Source organism: Amphibalanus amphitrite, unplaced genomic scaffold (genome assembly GCF_019059575.1).
Source record: "Amphibalanus amphitrite isolate SeventyFive unplaced genomic scaffold, NRLGWU_Aamphi_draft 000001F_arrow, whole genome shotgun sequence".
Lineage (NCBI taxonomy): Eukaryota > Metazoa > Arthropoda > Thecostraca > Balanomorpha > Balanidae > Amphibalanus > Amphibalanus amphitrite.
This window is the reverse complement of record NW_024881499.1, coordinates 1,416,459-1,438,608: the sequence shown is the minus strand read 5'-3', so window position 1 is coordinate 1,438,608 and position 22,150 is coordinate 1,416,459. Positions and strand designations below refer to the sequence as shown.

The 22,150-nt window shown below is 50.0% G+C and overlaps 1 protein-coding gene and 1 long non-coding RNA gene across 3 annotated transcripts in view; both read left to right on the top strand.

Moving 5' to 3' along the window:
• The first annotated feature begins 5,883 nt into the window (after positions 1 to 5,883).
• Positions 5,884 to 8,103, top strand: LOC122385060. The gene is made up of 3 exons (XR_006257149.1): positions 5,884 to 5,952; positions 6,424 to 6,549; positions 7,001 to 8,103. It is a non-coding gene; the product is annotated as an uncharacterized LOC122385060 (long non-coding RNA).
• Positions 8,104 to 12,152: 4,049 nt separating this feature from the next.
• The window catches only part of LOC122384988 (protein wntless-like), a 32,248-nt gene continuing 22,250 nt past the window's right edge, over positions 12,153 to 22,150 (top strand). Inside the window, exons 1-5 of one of the 2 annotated variants that reach the window (XM_043372957.1) lie at positions 12,153 to 12,395; positions 16,858 to 17,005; positions 17,839 to 17,948; positions 18,850 to 18,972; positions 19,312 to 19,411. In XM_043372957.1, coding sequence (XP_043228892.1) covers positions 12,354 to 12,395; positions 16,858 to 17,005; positions 17,839 to 17,948; positions 18,850 to 18,972; positions 19,312 to 19,411 — 523 coding nt within the window. In that variant the 5' untranslated portion in view covers positions 12,153 to 12,353. The remainder of the gene's footprint in view (positions 12,396 to 16,857; positions 17,006 to 17,838; positions 17,949 to 18,849; positions 18,973 to 19,311; positions 19,412 to 22,150) is intronic. The other variant, XR_006257130.1, reaches the window with a different exon arrangement.

Below are 22,150 nucleotides of genomic sequence, written 5' to 3'. Positions count from 1 at the left end.
GAGACACGCGCGTCCATGTCCGGTGGCGCGGTGGCGCACGATCCCAGTCCCGTCTGTGCGGTGTCGTGGCGATCCGCTGTACCGTGGCGCCCTCTCCTCCGGTGCGCGCCGTCGGCAGAGGCCGCGGCGAGGAGCATTCATTCTGGCCAGGGTTCATAATGTCCAGGGTACGATATGCCCAGTGTCGAAATGGCCAGTGCCTTGAATGGGCCAGAGTTCATAATGTCCAGGGATTGCATGGTCCAAATGCGGCCAACTGGCTGCGGGTGCGTATTATTTAGGCCAGGGTTCATAATGTCCAGGGCACAATGTGTCCAGTGCTCGAAATGGCCAGTGCCTTGAATTGGCCCGTGTTCACATTGTCCAGGGATTACATGGTCCAAATGTGGCCAACTGGCTGCAGATAGGGTAAATTCAAAGAGGCCAGGGTTCATAATGTCCAGGGCACGATGTGTCCAGTGTTCGAAATGGCCAGGGTTCATAATGTCTGGGGTACGATGTGTCCAGTGTTCGAAATGGCCAGGGTTCATGATGTCCAGGGCATGATGTGTCCAGTGTTCAAAATGGCCAGTGCCTTGAATGGGCCAGAGTTCATAGTGTCCAGGGATTACATAGTCAACCCAACCCAACCAAACCTAACCTAACCTAACCTAACCTAACCTAACCTAACCTAACCTAACCTAAGGTAATGATGTTTGCCTACCGGGGATAAGGAAATAGTTTCTCGCATGAATAGATTGCAAGCAATAGTAAATCAAATATTTTTAGGTTAAGTGGTTATGCATCAGGCTTCAGGCCTTCGGCCTGAAGCCAGATACATAACCACTTAACCTTAAAATATTTGATTTACTATTGCCTGTAATCTCTCCTAAGGCATTGCCTTCGGCACTGCACTGCTTCGCATTGAGCTGGTTCCGTGTTTTTTACATCATGACGTCACTATCAGTGACTATGTAATCCCTGGACATTATGCACTCTGGCCCATTCAAGGCACTGGCCATTTTGAACACTGGACATATCGTGCCCTGGACATTATGAACCCTGGCCATTTCGAACACTGGACACATCGTGTCCTGGACATTATGAACCCTGGCCATTTCGAACACTGGACACATCGTGCCCTGGACATTATGAACCCTGGCCTTTTTGAATATACCCTATCTGCAGCCAGTTGGCCGCATTTGGACCATGCAATCCCTGGACATTATGAACTCTGGCCCATTCAAGGCACTGGCCATTTCGACACTGGGCATATCGTACCCTGGACATTATGAACCCTGGCCAGAATGAATGCTCCCCCTGGCTGCAGATAGGGTATATTCAAAGAGGCCAGGGTTCATAATGTCCAGGGCACGATGTGTCCAGTGTTCGAAATGGGCAGGGTTCATAATGTCCAGGACACGATGTGTCCAGTGTTCGAAATGGCCAGGGTTCATAATGTCCAGGGCACGATATGTCCAGTGTTCAAAATGGCCAGTGCCTTGAATGGGCCAGAGTGCATAATGTCCAGGGATTACATAGTCACTGATAGTGACGTCATTATGTAAAAAAAAACACGGAACCAGCTCAATGCGAAGCAGTGCAGTGCCGAAGGCAATGCCTTAGGAGAGATTACAGGCAATAGTAAATCAAATATTTTTAGGTTAAATGGTTATGTATCTGGCTTCAGGCCGAAGGCCTGAAGCCTGATGCATAACCACTTAACCTAAAAATATTTGATTTACTATTGCTTGCAATCTATTCATGCGAGAAACTATTTCCTTATCCCCGGTAGGCAAACATCATTACCTTAGGTTAGGTTAGGTTAGGTTAGGTTAGGTTAGGTTAGGTTAGGTTAGGTAAGGTTAGGTTAAGTTAGGTTAGGTTAGGTTAGGTTAGGTTGGGTTGGGTTGACTATGTAATCCCTGGACACTATGAACTCTGGCCCATTCAAGGCACTGGCCATTTTGAACACTGGACACATCGTGCCCTGGACATTATGAACCCTGGCCATTTCGAACACTGGACACATCGTACCCTGGACATTATGAACCCTGGCCATTTCGAACACTGGACACATCGTGCCCTGGACATTATGAACCCTGGCCTCTTTGAATTTACCCTATCTGCAGCCAGTTGGCCACATTTGGACCATGTAATCCCTGGACAATGTGAACATGGGCCAATTCAAGGCACTGGCCATTTCGAGCACTGGACACATTGTGCCCTGGACATTATGAACCCTGGCCTAAATAATACGCACCCGCCGCGGCGCCGGCTCGCCCAGGGAGCAGGCGCCGCTAGACTGCATCGGAACTGTACGCGATCCTTGCAGGTGCGTGCTGCAGGCACCTGGTGCTGAAAATGTGTGCTGTGCTCTGCGCCCGGGCTCTGCGCTTTATGATCTGTGGTCGGGTGGCTCCCTGAAGGGACGGTCCCGGTCGTGGGCCGAGACTGGTGCGTCTGTGGCACGCAGGCCGCTGTGCGATGCGGGTGGGCGCCCGGTCGTGGGCCGAGACTGGTGCGTCTGTGGCACGCAGGCCGCTGTGCGATGCGGGTGGGCGCCCGGTCGGGTCGTGGGCTGAGACTGGTGCGTCTGTGGCACGCGGGTCGCTGTGCGATGCGGGTGAGCCGTGGGCGCCGCTGACCCACTGAACCTGTGCTGGACATCGCAGGCCTCAGAGCTCGTGGTGACTGCGGTGACTCCACACTCCTGCGTGAAGTCAGCACAATAGTTCCCATGCTCACAGACCACAAGCCGGTGAAAGTCGCAAGACGTGTAGTTGGTGCACGCCTATTCTGAAGAGTACCTCGAAGGTCGGTCGTCGGGTCGTGGAAACCTGACGGCCGGTGGAGGTGCCATTGTACTGGCCGTGGGCGGTGGTTAATTTTCCTGTGCGTCCGCGGCAGGTCGGCGCCCCGTTGACGCCGCTCGGACGTCCCCGGCACCGGGCCCCGACCACCCTCCCGGAAAGTGCGGCCACAATGGGGAACGGTCACTGGCCGGCGGCGGCGGCGCGTGCGGCCAGTGGCCGGCGGACGGACGGGCGGAGTGCGCGGCTCTGCGCGGTGGTCATCTGAACGGTGCGGGTGACATGCTAACCTATCGCCGTGTGCGCACTGTGCGGGGCAGAACTCTCCAGGTAGCGGCGTCTGTGGCTCCTGGCGCCGTTCAGTTAGGTTAGCCAGTCCGATGGCGTACCGAAATACTCCGGGCTGAACTGGTTGACCGTTTGTGTACTTCTGTGTCGCCTCTCCGGTCCGGGCGAATCATGGATCCAGTTGGACATATAAGTAAAGTAATCTTGGTTGGACCCAATGGGCTCAGCCACCGGCCTGAGCTAAGACGGCCGGGGACCCATATCTGTCTACTATTCCACGAATGTCCGGTCACTACATATTTGGCGTCTGCCAACATTTCGATTTATGGCGAATTCGCCAGTCACCAGCGGCACGGGCAGCGCGGGCTTACCGTTAGTGGCGTCATGCACATTGCACAATGCACATTATCACATAGGACTGTCGTAACTGTGCGGGGGTGATGGGCGTGGCGTCCCAGGGCAGATGCTACCGGTAGAAGCCTCAGATGAAACATGGTGATCTTATGACGTAAATGATAATGTGATCGGTGTCGTTTATATGGGTAGTCAAGAAGTGATCTTTCTCGTGTCTTGAGTCATGAGCGACTCACTCGCCTATGTTGAGTGTAGATGCAGCTGACTGACATGCATAACGAAAGCATTTCAGAATCGAGTACATTTTCATGAGTTCCTGCTCAGAACGGAATGAAAAGAAATCCCGCTAGCAATTCAGACCGTCTCAAAACCAATGAATGACCGAGGTTTTCGCTCCAGTCTGGAGAAAATGTGGAGAGTGGGCCCATTTATAGCCTTGGGCCCCTTACAAGCAGCATGTTTTCGATTCTCACTTGATTCTCACCCAGAAATGACAAACAAAAAGCACGGAGGGGTGTTCACGGGCACCGCACCAGAGGTCGACAAAATTCATGGAGTTTCTCCGACTACCTGCCAATTTTCTCCAGGTTTTTCTTCGCGATTGTGAGAAATGATTAATTTGGATACCTATCCACGCAACCCAAAACACTGGTATACGGCAGTCATAAGCTCTTGTTACACTGCCAAATTTTGGTACACGAATGTGCACGAATATGCAGGTCATCCTATGTCGCGGACCGATTCGGGATCTTTCTTCCCCGGTCTTGGCATTTCGCAGACCATTCGGTGTCCACCGCGCGACTTTTACGGCTTGTCACGACCGCCACAAATTTTTCATGAAAAATGAAAATTTCGTGGCCAGCTTCGAACTTGTGATAAACGAATATAATCGCCAAACAGTCGCCGAGTAGGCGCCGACATATCGCTGCGTGCGCCGACTTGTTGCCAAGGTATCTCCGACTATTCGCCACAGATGAGTGCCAATGATGTAAAATACAATACAATACAATACGCGCACGCAGTCCTCTGCCGACTGAAACCCGGGAGTGTTTTGCTCCTGCGAGTCCCCCCCCCCCCAACCCCTACCTTCCCCGCGGCCAGCGCCGGCCTCCTGCCCTCCTGCCCCGCGTCTCATCTCCCCTTTTTCCTAGTCCCCCTACCCACTCCCTCCCTCCCTCACCGCGCGTCGCTGTCGGGCCCTTAGCAGGGGTCGGCAACCTACGGCCCGCGGGCCGGATCCGGCCCGCGGCTGGCATCAGTAACTAACATTGTGTTCCGGTCCGTTGCTCCTGCGCGTGATTGTAACAAACTGTGACCATGCTCCGGCCCGCCGGTTGCTTCCAAATCACATATAAGGCCCCCATCCAAATAAGGTTGCCGACCCCTGCCTTAGCGTCTTTGCCGCTAAGGTGGCTATTTCCCGTTATTGAGACTTTTCCTTGTATTTGAAGAAATTCTTTCAGATTCGCAATAAACATCGCAAGAATTAGCGACTATTATTGATAAATCTCAACTATTTTTCTCTTGTCTCAAGAGTTTGGCAGCTGAAGAAAACAAAGCGGTCGACAAAAACACCACTTTCTCCGACTGCCAATAAGAGCGATATTTGGTTATGAATTGGTAGGGAAACCGACCTAATAGGCACAGAGCTGCTTCTGACCGGATCAGACCAGCTCTGACTAGGGAGAAAGTGGAGAAATGGTAGAAAACTGTCATCACTAAATTGTTACCCGTGCTGTTGTTAGTCGATGACATAGGTGTATGGATGTAACGATGCTGGTTTTGCTAATCTTAGAATTTCTTCCATGATATTTTCTTCTTTATGTGATTTTCGCTCGCTTATTTTTCTCTGACTAGGGTCAGATGGTCAGAGATTTTATCGACCTCTGCACCGCACACTGCTGCGTGCGGTGTGTGCGCTGCGTCCAGCAGGCGTGGGGGTAGGGGATGGGTAGGCGGCTCTGACGTCACGGCTGCGTGCGGTGGACGGTCCGCTGTGGCCAGTCCCGACCGGCCACAGCGGTCGCTGTGTGCGGTGACGGAAGGCTGACGTAGGGACGCAGTGGGCGGAGCTTGGAGGCTGTGTGCGGTCCGACCGCACACAGGGCCCGTGAACAGCCCTCCGGAGATTTGTGAACCACCTGAAAATCTACACTTTTGATTGGGCGCAAGGACTTTGACGTCATAAGATCGCATCAATGCTTGATTGTAGTTTTAAACCTATCCTTGGTGCCGTTGCCTCATTTTGCCGAGAGGCGGATTGTTTATTGTTTACAGTCTGTGGCAGTCTGCGGACACGCCTAAGAGCTGGACTTTTTGATGACGTCTTCGGGTGACGTCATGTCGTGTGTGACGTTTCGTGAGCAGGTAAGGAAAAGTCACCACCGCTGGCGAACATTTAGTGCGGTAAATGGCAAACACAAATGCTGCGCAGAAAAAACAAATGTGTAACTTCAGACAACATTCGTTCGGACGACAATGTGATGTCAAGGCGAATCAAGAAGTTCTTCATGCGATTGTTAGTTATCTGTCGTGCTAACTTATTAGCAGTTGAGTTGTGAAATGTATTATCAAAATCAATGTTTATTGAACGCAGATTCAGTTTATTTTCAGATGTACCTAGGTACCCTTACACTTCACTCATCTCAAGCTGTTCAAACACCCTTGACAAAGTCGATTAAGATGAAACGTTGGGTATAATTTATACTGTGTTTTCTCTGCATTATTAACATATTCATCATATATACAATATAAGGGCCACATGCTTTTTACAGGGAGACATGTCAGACAGCCCAGTAGGATGAGGCTTCGTCAAGCGTCATTTTTAGCAAAGCTTTTCTTGCTTAAAATCCAGTCTGCAAAACATGGCAGGGCTTACACTTTGGCTTACACTTGACTCCCAGCTGTTTTGTCTTTGCTATGCGATGTTAAACATATAAAACATCTTACTATTCATGTATGCGCCATGACTCATGTAATCTTTTCACAGCCAACACGCTCCTAATGTACTGGGAATGTGGGGAGTGCAGCAGCATCAGTGCAGCACCAATGGTCAGATGCGAAGGCTGTGATAAATGGTACCACTTCCGTTGCGCGGGACTGTCTAAGGAGCCAGGTAAGCGCAAATGTTTTCTGTCTCAGTCTTTTTGTTGCAGCTATAGTGATCAATGAAATATTTTCTGCACTGTTCAGCCAAACATGTATTTCAAACAATCTGCTTCCCAACCAAGGGCGTCGCCACAGGGGGGGGGACGGAGGGGATCTCGTCCCTCCACTTTTTAAAATTTTTAACATTACGCCTATGGCGTTGCATGGAAAGAATCAACTTGAAATGGTCCGAGCCCCTCCAAAATGGTCAATGTCCCCTCCAGTCGTCGCACCGTGGCGTCGCCCCTGTTTCCAACTACACAGATTTAGTCAAACAATGTGCCAATATGGAATTTTCAGGTTCAGTTGAATGAAATAGGAACAATGATAATTGTAGATTACGTATACCTGCAAGAGAGGAAAACAGAATACATTGTATTGCTTGTCCTTCACCGATACTGTTATTTTTCCATTTCTAGAAACACCGACATGGCGATGCAGGTGGTACTGCCTGGTGAGGCCGCGGTCTCCGGAATCGCCTGCAGACGAAGTCACCTGGCGTCCATCTGCACATCACTTGCAGAAGTGAGGCCTGCTGACAGCGTCTGGCAGTGTCGGCAACGTGCCAGACAGCTATCTGGAGTCCTGCTCACCGCAGGTCGCCGACAGGAGGGGCGACGCATCGTCTCCGAGGTCGCCTCAGCATCAGTGAGACCCCACTGGCCGTCTTCTTAGGCTTCAACTAGATTGCGAACAACCTATGCTGAGACAACGCCCATGACGTGTGATCCGGTACCGCTACCGCACTGCGTGCCTGTGCCCGCCGTGAGCCGCTAGTGCATGGGTTCGACCATGAGAATGTGTGTTTATGTTGCTTTTACTATTGTTTATACGTTGAAGTGACGAATTGTTTATTTTTCGCAAGCCTCCGCTGTCCGGTTGCCTGCAGCTCCATGCAACGTCAGCTGTACTGTTGTTTTAATGTTGTCTCTCCGCTCAGCTGTACTGTTGCCTCTCCGCTCATAACAACCTATGCTGAGACAACGCCCATGACGTGTGATCCGGTACCGCTACCGCACTGCGTGCCTGTACCCGTCGCAAGCCTCCGCTGTCCGGTTGCCTGCAGCTCCATGCAACGCCAGCTGTACTGTTGTTTTAATGTTGTCTCTCCGCTCAGCTGTACTGTTGCCTCTCCGCTCATAACAACCTATGCTGAGACAACGCCCATGACGTGTGATCCGGTACCGCTACCACACTGCGTGCCTGTGCCCGCCGTGAGCCGCTAGTGCATGGGTACGACCATGAGAATATGTGTTTATGTTGCTTTTTATACTATTGTTTATACGTTGAAGTGACGAATTGTTTATTTTTCGCAAGCCTCCGCTGTCCGGTTGCCTGCAGCTCCATGCAACGCCAGCTGTACTGTTGTTTTAATGTTGTCTCTCCGCTCAGCTGTACTGTTGCCTCTCCGCTCATATATGACACCCTCTATATGAATGGCACTACTGATTGTCACACCCACTGTCCGTATTGTCCGTAGTGGTGTCTACGCCCATGTTAATACAGCGTGCAGAATCCAGATTCTATTGAGGAGAGTTGAGCCAAGTCACCATAGGCTCGGGAAGAGAGCAACGTGGAGGCCCACTGCCCCTTCCCCGGCCCCCACTGGGGGCGCCAGCCACTCCAACTTTTGACTGGATGTCAAGAGCGTCGCCACGAGGGGAACGAGTCGCCGGCCAGCCAAGGTAGCCAACGGCGTGTGAAGGTTGCCTGACCTCGAGGAAACTGAGATGGCACCAACGGAGGTTTTGTTAAGTAGGCGACCAAAATTCGAGCGGCAGCAACCTGGGCACCTTCACAGGGAATATGACCGGGGGAATATGACCCAATATCCCCCGTAAATATGTGCCTCGGAAGGGAGACCCAACCATAAAACTCGCCGTATCTTATCCACTATTTTTCGAACAGGTCCATAGATTTCCGTCCTCAAAAGTGCGGGGATATTCCCCAGTGTTTGAGTTGGATGGGACTATCGTGGCGTTTACACCGACAGGAGATTCCCATTGCCGGCTGTGGGAAATTTGGATATCAATGGAATCAAAATCTTATCGATCGATGAAGAACTAAATTACCCCGACCCGGAGAGCGTCTTTGGAATCAAAGCAGTAGCACATGACGCAAGACTTCAGGCAAATGAATCCTTCTCGTCTGAAATAAAACATTTGTGTATTGATAAGCACGTTTTATAAGCAATGGTAGCAAGATTCTTCATGTATTTGGTTTTAGTGATAATTTAGTAGCAGATACTTACCGTCGCATTTCGTTTTTTTAATTAATAATTTATATTGTCAGAACTAGCAACATATCTCTTCACTCAACAATAATTACAAAAATGAAAAAGAAATGATAAATTGCTCATATTTTGGTGAAACTAAAAATTAATTCAGCACATATTTTTTTTACAGCGTTGAAGTCCAGCATATTTACGTCTGGACAACGAGTTGCGTTGGAGAGGCCGGAAATAGTGGCGATTTCAGGACCGCAAGAATGGACCGTTATTGGAATGATTCTTTTTTAAACCGTGCACTGTTTTCGGCCGGAATTTAATAGTTACTACAAAATATTTTGTAGTTACGTTTCCACCAAAAACCAATGCCATCAGGGCTAAATTTTTAATACTAATGAATTTTGTCAAGAAGCATATAGTGCTGCTATATTGCAGTTTTAGCGCGTTTGTTACAAAATATGAAGCGAATAAGCGTCAGTGTAATTCATCAACAGTGCCAGAAGTTAACTTGAGGGAAAGCTACGCTAATTGCTCTTGTGCATCCACTAAAATTTATTAAATATTTTTTTTTAAATATTTTGCTTTGTGTATTCCAAAAGGAGAGGGAACTATTTCATTTGTGCCTTCATCATACGCGGCGGAACGGGGAGGGCACCGGGGCACCGTGCCCCCCTTTGATTTTGGTATTTCAACATTGGCCCTATGGGCGTTGCATGGAAAGAATGGACTAGTGCACTTGGCAGTGCACCCCCCCCCCCCCTTAATTGTAGGTGCTCCGCCGCTACTGGCCTTCATGTCAGAATTGAAGGTGGATCATTAAATTTTCAACGCTGTTTACAAACAAGCATTTGGTCTTTCTCGTTTATAAGCAGTGGCTAAGAAAAGGTTGATCAATCCTGAAGTTCAGTCATCATACCTCAACTTGGCAGCAAGATCCCCCAAGGACAGAGGATATATTGTATACGAGTACATGTCCTGTAAATCAAAACAAACAAGCATTTGGTCTTCTCGTATATAAGCAGTGGCTAAGAAAAGGTTGATCAATCCTGAAGTTCATTCATCATACCTCAACTTGGCAGCAAGATCCCCCAAGGACAGAGGATATGTTGTAAACCTGTCCTGTTAATCAAAACATTTTTGTGCCTGCAAAGGCTTAAGTTATCTGTGTTGTGTTCGGAGTTAGGCTATATGGCTGTTTTTGTTGTATGTTTATGTGGAGATTGAATATAACTGTGACCCTGTGCTTGTTTGTATACTTACGGTCAAACAGGGAACAGCACATTCACATAACATACTCACCTAGCACCTAACTCATAGCTGTACCCTGCAGGATCTGTACTTGTTCATGTCTCGAGCATTAACAAAGCACTAAAGTAGCTTAGTAATCATTTCCCACATTTTCTGAGCATCTAACATGACATACAGCAGTGCAGAGCAGCTTCAGAGAAGAAACACTTTAAATGCACAGACTCACACCAGCCACCCAATGAGCCAGTTCCTCAGTTGACTGTTTCCCTGGATGCAGCTTGGCAATGTGAGCAAACTTTTGGCAAGTTGAAGGTTAGCAGGTAAGATTGAGTTAGGGTGAGTACCTACCTATAACTGGGTGCTACTGCCATGCAGGTCTTGGGTAGGCTGCAAATATGTGTGATGATTGAGGTTAGGTCAGCTGTCAGGTTAGTCAGATTCAGGTATGCTCATTGCTCAGGTCACATTTTTATGGACATTTGGCAAATTAAAAAACTAACAATCTAATCTAAGCTAACACGACTAAACATACACAACTACTAACTATAGGAACTGAGCACCTACCTACTTGTGCCTACATCTCATACCATGTCAAAGTAGAGTTCCTTGGTGGAAGATTACCCTCAGTACTTTTTATCCCAGCCCTGTGAAGAAAACTAATACTTCTAAGCTCTGAGTCACTGCTGGCCATCCACAGGAAGAAACACTGAGACTGAGAGCTTTGCCATTGTATATTGGACCAATAATGACTATCACAATTCACAAATGACTATGAACACATAATATGATCACATTGTTGCATGGATTGTCACATTGACAATTTTACTACAATCCTTTTTTCAAGAAATACAGTGATGATGATTAACATCAAAATCAACATACAGTGGATTTAGTGATCCAAGCTTTCTCCTCCAGTAGCAATGGAATGATCGCATGTTTCATTTGCCAGACACTGAGTACCTGATGCACATTACAATCTGCATAGCATCTAAGCATAGTAAAACTGCCCAAGTCCATTCATTCTAGATTTTAACTTGATAGTTAGCACTAATTTATCTTGCTGTTGTAAGTTATCATTCAATATTCATACCAATACATCAATATGCGCTCATCAGTCAACATTTTCTGGCATGATCCTGCTCAGCGTGCTCTTCAGTATTGCTCCAAGGTCTGCAATATTATAGCTTGTTTTTGGACAATAAGCTCTTTTAATTTTACTTTTTCTTGCTGATATATGAGCCCGATCAACTTGCGTTTATCAACCAAAATTTCATAACTTGTTCAACTTGATATTGATATTGCTCAGGAGTCAGGACCTCTCGGGCTCTGTCAGCCTCCTGGATACTTCAGATTGTTTTCAGTCAACATGATTCTTAAATATGATATAAGTCAATCTTAAGGGATTCAAAACATCCAACAAAACGACGTACAAGAGCAAGAAAACCACCAGATAAACTAAAAAATGGCCTTGGAACAGAGCCAAGTGGTGCTCCATTGTTTGTTTACAATGATTGTAGTGCTGATGTATTTTTAGGACTCTGAACGTCGGCTTATAAAAACATGAAACGTTTTTACAAAAGTTGTAAGGCAAGTAATATTTATCTGAAAGAACTAAAATATTCAAAAGCCAAACACTACGAAATACATGAATCTGAACGAAAAAGTAACCCAAAAATCCAGCCTAATCACCGACTCCTAAAACTGCAACACAATCAGCACTTTTCCCCGCAACTCGTTGTCCAGACGTAAATATGCTGAAGTCCAGCTCCAAAGGACAGCTGACGATCGTAGCCGAGCAGGCTGTTTGGTACTTCTTCACTACTTCTTAGAAGTACCCGTTAGTACCGATCATGTCTCACATAATAAGCTATTGGAACAAAAATATCCATATTCTCCAAATTATTCTCCTTTCACACTTTAAATAAATACTTTTGAAATGCATTTACCAATTAATTTCACAAAAACGGCTTAAAATTTTACAACGTCAAAATACTTATTCCAATTTCCACCATGAAACCACCACTATATTACTTGCTTACAGAACCGTGCGCACAGTGCGCGCAGTTTTATCGTGACGTCAGAGGGTGCTTCCTCAGTGGCGCCCCCTGGCGGGGAACGCGTGCAAAAAGTCCAGCTCTTAGGCATGTCCCAGTCTGCTGGTGCGTCGTGTGCGCTTTTCGCTGTTTAGATGTTATAATGTAGCAAACTTTACTTTGGCTGATATTCTTTTTACTAGATTTACTCTTCAAAGCATCAAAAGTGGTGTAATTCTTATCGACCCTGCGAGAATTGTGAAGATGGAGGCGCACGAATTGGTTTCTGCTGAACGACCCAAAAAGGTAGGTAGGTGTTTTCATTTTTAGTTTTTATTTAAAAATTGAATTGATCATGAAAATTACTCAAACTAGCGATGGGAGATTCAAGATGTGCACGGGCGCTGGGAGGGCTTGAAGACCACCGTGACCGCTCCACTGCTTCAAGCACTCAAATAATACTGATACACCGAAAAGCAAACTAATAACACACTGGCGCTGTGAACGATTCATCATTTGACACAGCCAGCTAATTGGTTGCGTTGAAAGAATCTGAGGTGGTTGCATACTGCGGCATTGGGAAACAAGATACACTCATCTGATGTGAGGGTATCTGTGCCAGTCTGCAAAGTATGACAATTTTGACGAGATCTTGTTGGTGCGGGCTTGTTCGGCTGGTGCGGAGCTGGTGCAGCGACAGTGTGGTGCAGATTTTGGCTTGCTGCGGTGTGGACATGGGCGTCAAAAGTGGGGGACGGGGGCGACGCGTCCCCCCAGTTGAGGAATCTAGGGGACATCCCCTCCAAAAATCACTCACGAATGTTTTAAAAAGTTGCATTTTAATGGTTATTCACAACGGAGCAATGTAAACAGAAATAAAGCTTCTATAAAAGAATGCTGATGCTGGTCAGTTCCACCGTGCACAAATAAGACCTCAGGTATTTCATCAGCTTATGAAATTCGGGAGACTGGTAGGCAGGGGCGGCGCCACAGGGGAGGGGACGGAGGGATTTCTTCCACGGATTGGAGAGTTATCCCTCCCATTTTGTTTATTGCGCTCGGTCTAATGCTTCTAAATGCCTTTTCTCGAATTCAAACATAAATAAGAAACTCCGTGAAGCCAAAAATTTCTATACCTACACCGACAAGCAACTTTACCTGAATATGACTGCTATGATGAGCACCGGCACCGGTGCATTAGACAATTTGTGGTATTGACCTTAATCGTGTAAGCATAAATGTTGCTCCCATGCATTAGGGTGGATGTCAAGGTCAGGTCAGGTCATTGACCTTTGATGACCTCGGTCCACTTTTTCGAGTTTTACATGCTTTGAGGCTAGTTTTTGGAGCTGAATTCGAATTCAGCAACTATTTGAACATTTTCGAAGTAGTTTTGGTGCCAAATCGTAACATGTTACGAAGCTGTCAGAGGCGGTTGACACGTCCTACGAATACCCGGCACGACCCCCTAGGGGAAGGTGGGGTAAGACGGACCAGCTAAGGTTTGAGGCCGCATATCTTGCTACACTGCCCTCGTAATTCATATTATTTATAGTCTTCGGAATGCTCAATCCTTCCTCTGTTGATATGTGTAAAGACTAAATTTCAAATTAAAGACATCTAGGTGGTGGATGCTCTTAAAGAGGGACATGTCAAAAACTCAAACAAGAAAAAACGTGGGGTAAGACGGACCACCCAGCAGTGCCTGCTATCCGTTCATGTGTGTTACACTTCTGCTCTGTACTCTTGTAAGAAAAAGTAACCAGAATGGTAAAATAACAAAATGAGCCTTTATTCTTTACTCATGTGTGATGGAAGTGCAGCTAAAAGCTGGGAACATGTGTGTTGATTGTCGTTTGGCATGAATGCATGCTAACTGAGCACTTGCATGCATGGCTCACATGCAACAAAGACTCCTTCCTGAAAAATTAGCTTACTTAAACTTGTGTCAATGTTTTTGAAAAGAACTTTCCATATGCAGGGTACAATGGACCACCACAGGGTAAGATGGACCACAGTGGTCCGTCTTGCCCCAAATCTAAATTCTGTCATTATCATGACGTATATGTCAAATAGCCCAACATTGCAAAACCTTGCCTTTCCTAAAGTGTGACTATAACTAAGTTTATAACTTTGTTCTTCACAGTTAAGTGCAAAATAGAAACTAATCATGCAAGAAAGGCTCCGTAATTGAATCACCCGTAGACGTCTTATATTAGATCGGTTTGACGAAAAACAACATTTTTCTCAATAACTCAAAAGCTATGCATCCTAGCAGCATGAGATCAAGGTGGCCATTGTTACGAAGGAAAACAAACATAGTGAGTGAATAAAGCAGTAGATACCAGCAGCGGTTCAGCCGGGAGGGCTGGTGGTCCGTCTTGCCCCGCTGGGCCGTCTTACCCCACCTTCCCCTACTGGTTGACCTGACCTGACCTGACCCGACCTGGCCTAAATGCATAAAGACATCATCTGTGATCAAAACTAACATGATATTCGTGATCAGCACCCTGAAAACCCCATAGCAGCCACGCTTAACGACGTTCTAACAGGTCCCGTTTTTCCCGATTTTGGGTCATTGACCTGACCTGGAAGGTCAACCGATGACCTAGGACCTTAAAATCGGGTATCATCGGTTTCCTCTTGTCACGGGCAACACGCTTGTTGTTTTTCCGCGAAGCCTTAGCTCGATCAGGGGCCAAACGCGAGGGGGTCGTGCCCCCCCCCCCCCCCCCTTGTGCCGCCGAAGGACGCAAAATGGCCGGTGCCGGCGAGGGTTAAGAGTTCCAACTGTCTATATCGATCGAACGATGACACTAGGTCAGTTGAGCTGTATATACCTTCTATGCTAGGTAGGTAGGTAGTCATGTGAGGTCAGTGACGCATGCTGTGAATCAATTACATTGGTTTGAGATCTTTTCTACTTTTCTAAAGAGCAATTGGCTTGGGTATCTTTATTTCATAACGTGATTGACGTGATATTCTGAAACTGCTCAACTTTGTCAAGTGCTTTTCGAATTATCATGATCTCATAGATTGTCGTGTTTGCGTCGGTAGCTCCTCTCCGTTTCCCGAGTGATGTGGTCGGTCGGTCGGACTGGGTCCGGTCAGTAGGCGTGTCTCGGGGGGCGGACCCGCCCCAGACCTTGGCCAGTCATTGCTGCAAGTGGCGCGGAGTGACCGCTGATCAGCAGCGCACGTCCCCCGCGGCCCGGCCGGCGCCGTGATGGGCAGCTGGCGCCGTCTGCACCCGATCGTGACAGTCTGTGTCGCCACACTGTCGTTATCGAGATTCGTGAGCGTCTAACGAGACAGTATCGCTGGCTGCTCTGTTTCGGCGGCTGCATTTCCAGGACTGTCGCTCCGTTCAGTGGACGGTCTGGAGATAACTAGCGGGTGGGCGGCACTGGAGAGCGAGTGGGTCAGGGTGGCGGCGAGTGGGTGGCACTGGAGAGCGAGTGGGTCAGGGTGGCGGCGAGGTCAGGGCGGCAGCGAGTGGGCGGCAATGGAGAACGAGTGGGTCAGGGTGGCGGCGAAGTCAGGGCGGCAGCGAGTGGGCGGCAATGGAGAACGAGTGGGTCAGGGTGGCGGCGAGGTCAGGGCGGCAGCGAGTGGGCGGCACAGCTGGAGAGCGAGTGGGCGGCACTGGAGAGCGAGTGAGTCAGGGTGGCCGCGCACAGTGCTCACCGTCCATGACTGCTCACGGTTTTTCAAGCATAGGTAACAGTTCTCATTGGCGGCGGAAGTCGGAACGTGGGGGGGGGGGGCACCGTGCCCCCCCCCCACGATTTTGGCATATTAACATTAGCCCTATGGGCGTTGCATGGAAAGAATGGGATCAAAAGTCGGCAGTGTCCCTCCTTAATTGAAGGTGTTTCGCCACCAATGATGTACATTTTACCGTTTTGTGCTGCGGATATTAACATCGTTTCTGCAGCTAAGGCGTCCGGTATCAGGTATTGACACGTTATTTGTTCCGTGGTCGGACAAAAACACACAACGCCTCCAAAAAGTTCTCAGTTTTGCGCTGCGCGTTGTGTCCGGCCGAAGAAAATTTGACCACATATCGGACGTGCGAGAGGAACTGGGCTGGCCTACCGCCCGTCAGTTGTACGAAATCCACTCTCTTAACTTCCTCCACAAAATACGCTGCACCGAAGAGCCGGATACTATGTCCTCCCAAATCCTGGCCAACTCTTCCCTTCGCTCACGCTCAACCCGGCGGGACACTGATCTGTCTCTCCCACGCGTGAGACGGTGAGAACCGAAGCAGGGAGGCGGCGCCTGCTCTACAGCATAGCCCAATTGTACAACCGTCTGCCCCATGACATTAGACATCTCCCTCTGGGAGCTTTTAAACGCTCTGTTTCCGAGTTGTATTTGCGTGTTTAAGGATGAATGTGTGATTTGAATTGTGTTCTGTTTGATGTGATTGATGAGTGTATCTTAACTTGTTTTTTCTTTTAACCGTGACGCGACACTCGGAATAGCCATTTTACTGTGGAGAGTGTTTTAACTGTCAAATACAAATACAAATACGTGTTATCTCTTGGCTTTCTACTTCTTTTTGCGATAACTTCCTCTTACGACTTCTGTTAGTCATAATGCAAATCACATAATATCTCGGGACGAGTTTTTGATACTAAGTATGTACCGTTCGGTGCAGCTGTGCCCATTCGCTAATGAAGTCATGACCCACTCCATCGGTCGTTTTGGTGGGGAGCGTGTCGCCCTGCCTGCCGCCCCTGACCGGCCCTGTGCGCCGCAGGGCATCTGGTACGTGGTGGGCAGCGTGCCGCTGCTGACGGAGGTGCTGATGCCCGTGCTGGAGCGGCTGCAGCGCGGCGCGCTGGCGCTGCTGCTGCTGCTCAGCGTGCTGCTGGTGGCGGCCGCGTTCGTCTGCGCCTGCCTGCTCGGTGAGTGGTCCCACAGCTCTGCTCGGTGAGGTGAGTGGTCCCACAGCTCTGCTGGGTGAGTGGTCCCACAGCTCTGCTAGGTGAGTGGTCCGGTCCCACAGCTCTGCTCGGTGAGTGGTCCGGTCCCACAGCTCTGCTCGGTGAGTGGTCCGGTCCCACAGCTCTGCTCGGTGAGTGGTCCCACACCTCTGCTCGCTGAGTGGTCCCACAGCTCCGCTCGGTGAGTGGTCCGGTCCCACAGCTCTGCTCGGTGAGTGGTCCGGTCCCACAGCTCTGCTCAGTGAGTGGTCCGGTCCCACAGCTCTGCTCGGTGAGTGGTCACAACGCTGTGGGACATAGCGGCTGGCTGGCTGGTCTGATGGTTGAGATGTTTGTGGGGCTTCAACTCTACTGAAATTGCAACAGGGATATGTGAAAAAAGCATTAAAAGAAGTTACCTGTGTCTCTGCGGCTGCCACACCGTCTCACTCATATCAATGTCAGATCTGGTGGCTCGTATCGGAGAAATGACTTTTCTTTTGTGCTTTGTAAGGACCTGTTTCTCCGTTTAACTCATCCGATCTTGAATTTAACCCTTACCCAGGGGTCCTATGTACTGCCCAGATAAATAGATTCAGGACTAGTTCACATGGGCGTGGGGCCATCTTCTATCTCAGCTCGTCCCTCAGAGACCGGTACTTAGTTCGCTGACCTGACCTTACCTGTCGACCCCGACATTGATCACTGCCCATTGGTATCATCTTGAGACTCCATGGCCCCGACTATGCTGTCGCTGACCTGACTCTAGTTCGTGCTCCGCTGACCTGACCTGACCTGACGGGTTGCGCGGCCAGTTCCCCGCCAGCAGGCGATGATGATCGGCACCCGTCACTGCATCGAGTACAACTACGGCGACCTGCCGGGCCTGGACCTGCCGGAGCGCGGCGACAACTCGTGGTTCCAGGTGCGTGCTGCCGGGTCAGCTGGTGGCGGGGTGGGGACGGGAGAGCTCCGGCCTTCTCAGGGACGGGAACAGAGTGAGAATCGAGCTGAGAGTCGACTCGGTGTGGCTGCTGCTCCTGGCACCGCTGCTGGGCCGGCTGTTCCCTGTCCGCTGGACCGCTGCCGTCAGCGGCGGGCGCCATGAGAGGTCCCCAGAGAGACGCGAGCGTATACTTCCACTCCCAGAGAGACGAACGTAGCTCACCGTTCCCAGAGACCCGGGCGTGTTCACTGTCAGATATCCGAAACCAGAGCGTGGACCACCATCATCAGCCCTGAGCTTAGCTCACCGCCGTTCTCAGAGATCTTGGCGTAGGACGCCGTCCTCTGTAAGATCCGAGCTTAGTTGCTGTCCTCAGAGACCCGAGCTTAGCTTAGATTACTGTCCCAGGGACAGATCGGGGCGCAGTTGCTGTCCTCTGAGAGACCCCGGGCGTTTGGCCTCCCCGGGGGGTGTTCCTGTGGGTAGTTTAGGTTAGATTAGGCTAGTCGCTAGTTTTGTGCCGTCATGCCATGTGCCGCCCACTCCTTGTAGCACAGTTGGCGTGGTGCTGCTGCCGCCAGGCTCCGCGCAGCCTCCCAGGTACCTACCGGCCTCTCCTAGGCGGAGGACGCGCCCGCGCTGTTTGGTAATGTTACCCACTGTTTACTAAGTGGCTGTCATTGATATGAATGGCTGAGATGACATCTCCGGTACACCGAAGGGGTGGATGGATGTGCGCCGACCTCAGCACGCCGCCCGGCCTGTCTGGTTGGGTCGTCCGTCCCGTGCCGCCGGTCCCCGCTGTCGCCCCTAGGCTCCTCTGTCCTCCCCACCCGCCGTCCGCGCCGCCGCCCCACTGACGCCCCCCCCCCCGCGCCAGTCCTGGAGGATCGACGAGGACGACTTTGTGTGCACGCGCGTCGAGCCGCACGCCGAGGAGGAGCACAACCGGGAGCTGTTCCGGCGCTTCTTCATCGACGGGAAGCTGCACACCTCCTTCCAGGTCAGCCGGTGACGGCAGTGGGGCGGCCCGGGCGCTCCACCAGACGGCGGGACGGCGGTCTTAGGGGAGGCAGGAGATGGGAGTCAATTGCTGTCGTCAGATCAGTTAATGTTTTTTCTCAGTTTGTATTCTCTCGAGGTAATATATTCCTAGACATTCACTACGTTTGTTATTTTGCGTAATGCTACACATTTTGAATGCTCAATCTATTTAGAATGTTAAATATTTTCGTGTGCTCGTTTCATTTTGATTATGATTTCAGTATATTCTTATCTTAGCCATATCTTTTGTATTGCTTTTTATGTCGATGGTGTTTGATCTCTTGCTGTTTTCTGCCAGATGCCGCTGAGGAAAGAGCGGGTCCTGAACCCGTTCAAGCGATACAACCGCTTCCTGAAGGGCTATATCAGCATTGACCTGGACATATCCAGTAACGGCAGTGAGTGGGGAAACTGTGCCGGGTCGGGCGCGGGGAGCCGGCGAGCTGAGAGACGCCGGCTGAGGTGTCAGTAGTCACTAGTCAGTGACAGTGTCTCACAACGCAGCGGTCCCCTGTCAGTACCTGATAACGCAGAGGACTGCTGTCAGAATCCGCCGGGCGGCCCTCTGCTGACACACGAAATATTCGGAGAATAATTACCGCTCGGTGCCAGAGTTCTGGCGTCCAAGTAGGCTGATGAATGTTTCGCTGTCGACCTTGGACGAAATGGAGCATTTTCGATTTTAACCCTCGCCCATGTAGGGGGGGGTTGGTGCAACCCCCCCTGAGGTTTTTCGGAAATAGTGCAAAAACGGCGGCGCGCAGCGCCGCCAAATTTTGGGTACCTTATGGGGCAAACCTTGCGCATCTTTTGATAAAAAAAAAATTTGACCGGGTCATGTCAGGTCACGGAGTTATGACGTCACAAAGGGAACAGCCTCCGGCCGGATTTTCACAAACTGAGTGCCAACGCCCGAGGTTTCCTGCCGGTGGTACGGACATCGGTTGATGGATCGTGATGAAACTTCCCATGCATGTTGGGGCAAGTATTGGCTATCATATGGTATAAGAAACTTGACCGGGTCAGGTCAGGTCACGGAGCTATGACGTCACAAGAGGAACAGCGTCCGGTACTATTTTTGAAAAGCGCCCGAACCACTATTTTGCTAATTCTTGTCACCTCAATGGGAATATGCAGCAATATTAGCTTCTATAGGGAGCAAATGGACCTCCCAAATCCAAAAATACAATCAGATTTCAAAAATTTAAATTTTGATTTTTCGAATTTCTGCCGCCGACTGTGACCTTGCCGACTTCCGGCGCTCCCAACGCGCCATTTTTAGAGCTAGGGAAACGAAATACATACCAAACGATAGAGAATTGATCAAGGAACACGATAGTGAAGGTTTCAAGTCGATATCTCCCACCGTGTTGCCGCAATCGCCGCGGAAAGTTGAAAAAAGTCTATTTTTCCGAAAATTTGACCTTTGACCGGTCAAAAGTAGGTCAAATGTTGACCTAGGACCAAAAAATATACCACCAATCGCGAGATCTCGGCGAGAGCAATCCGTTGGTCTTTTCCGCTAAGCTCTACGACGCTCCGTTTTCAAACGCCAAGGGGGGGGTCGCACCAACCCCCCCCCCCTGCATGGGCGAAGGTGGCAGATCGCCGTTTACGGGCGAGGGTTAAATGTCCTCTTTGGCAGGACGTTTCCGTAATGAACATGGTCGGTGTCAGTTGTCATTGGGTCATCTGTTAATTGAGTGCTCCACCGTCCGGCGTCTGTGCGCCTCTCGGTCCGATGACCTGCCGCCCCGACCCTGACCTGCCGCCCTGACAGGGACGGCGCCACAGGGGGGGCAGAGGGGGCAGCCGCCCCCCCAACTCTGAACACTGGGGCCCTCTTTCAGCCAGCAGGTCAGGTATGGGCGGAATACTCTCTGACTGTGCAGAAAGAAGACTTCTGGGCAGAGCTGTAATGACTTCAGGAGTGGGGAATTAAGCCAAAAGGGGCCTTCTCAAGGTGCCGCCGCCAAGATAAAACTTACGGGCTTTGGCCCATGTTTTTGGAAAAGGGCCCAATTAAGCACAAAAAAGTGAAAGAAAATCATTTATTTTGTATCTTGGGTGATTGTGGCCCTGTCCTATCTTCCCAGGCTGTAGAAAGGGCCCGGGCCAAAGAGGGCCCATGCCACGTCTGAGAGGGCCCATTCAATATATGAAAGGGCCCAGGCAAGGTCTGGGAGGTAAGTACCATATTATGTCTGAGAAGGAGAGGGCCCATACCAGTCATGACAGGGCCCGCAGCGGTGCTCAGATCACAGATGGCCCTTGGAAGGAGTGCGAGAGCCTGTAAAATGCCTGAGAGGGCCCATACCAGCCGTGACAGGGCCCATATCAGTACTGAGGGGGCCCATAACAGTACTGAGGGGGCCATCGCAAGTAATGTGAGGGCCCGTACCTTGACATATTAGGTACTGAGGGTTATGTCAGTCAATGGCAATCATGCAAGGGCCCCCAGCAGTACTGAGAGGACTGTTGCAATGACATGGGAGGGCCCGCACCATACCTGAGAGGGCCCATACCACTCATGCGAGGGCCTGCAGAGTGCAGCAGTACTGAGAAGGTCATTAAAAGGTCTGGTGAGGTCCTTAGAATGTCTGAGAGGGAGTACATAGCAGGCCTCAGAAGCCCCCTAGTAGTATAAAAAGGCCCATATCAAGCCTCTGAGGGTCCCTACCAGTCAAAAAAGGGCCTTTACCGGGCTCCAATGGCCATGCCAAACTGAGGATCTACCGAACTTCAGAAGGCCCATACCAGGCCTCAGGGGCCCCAACTAGGCTTCAGAAGGATCATATCAGGTCTCAAGGGGCCAAGCCAGGTCTCTGAGGCCTCTACTAGGCCTTAGAAGGTTCATAATAGACTTAATGGGGACCAGGCCACAAAGTGCCTATACCAGGCTTCAGAATGTCCATACTAGGCCTAATGGGGCGTAACAGGTCTCTGAATGCCCATTCAAGACCTCAGAGGGCCCATATCCAGTCTCGGGGGAACATAGAAATTAGGCCTCATAGGGTCCCTATGATATCGAAATCGCCCGCGAGTACGCCGCACTAAACCCTGGCCGCCGGTCAACCTTCGGGGTCAACCGTACCATACTTGAGAGGGCCCATACCACTCATGCGAGGGCCTTAAGG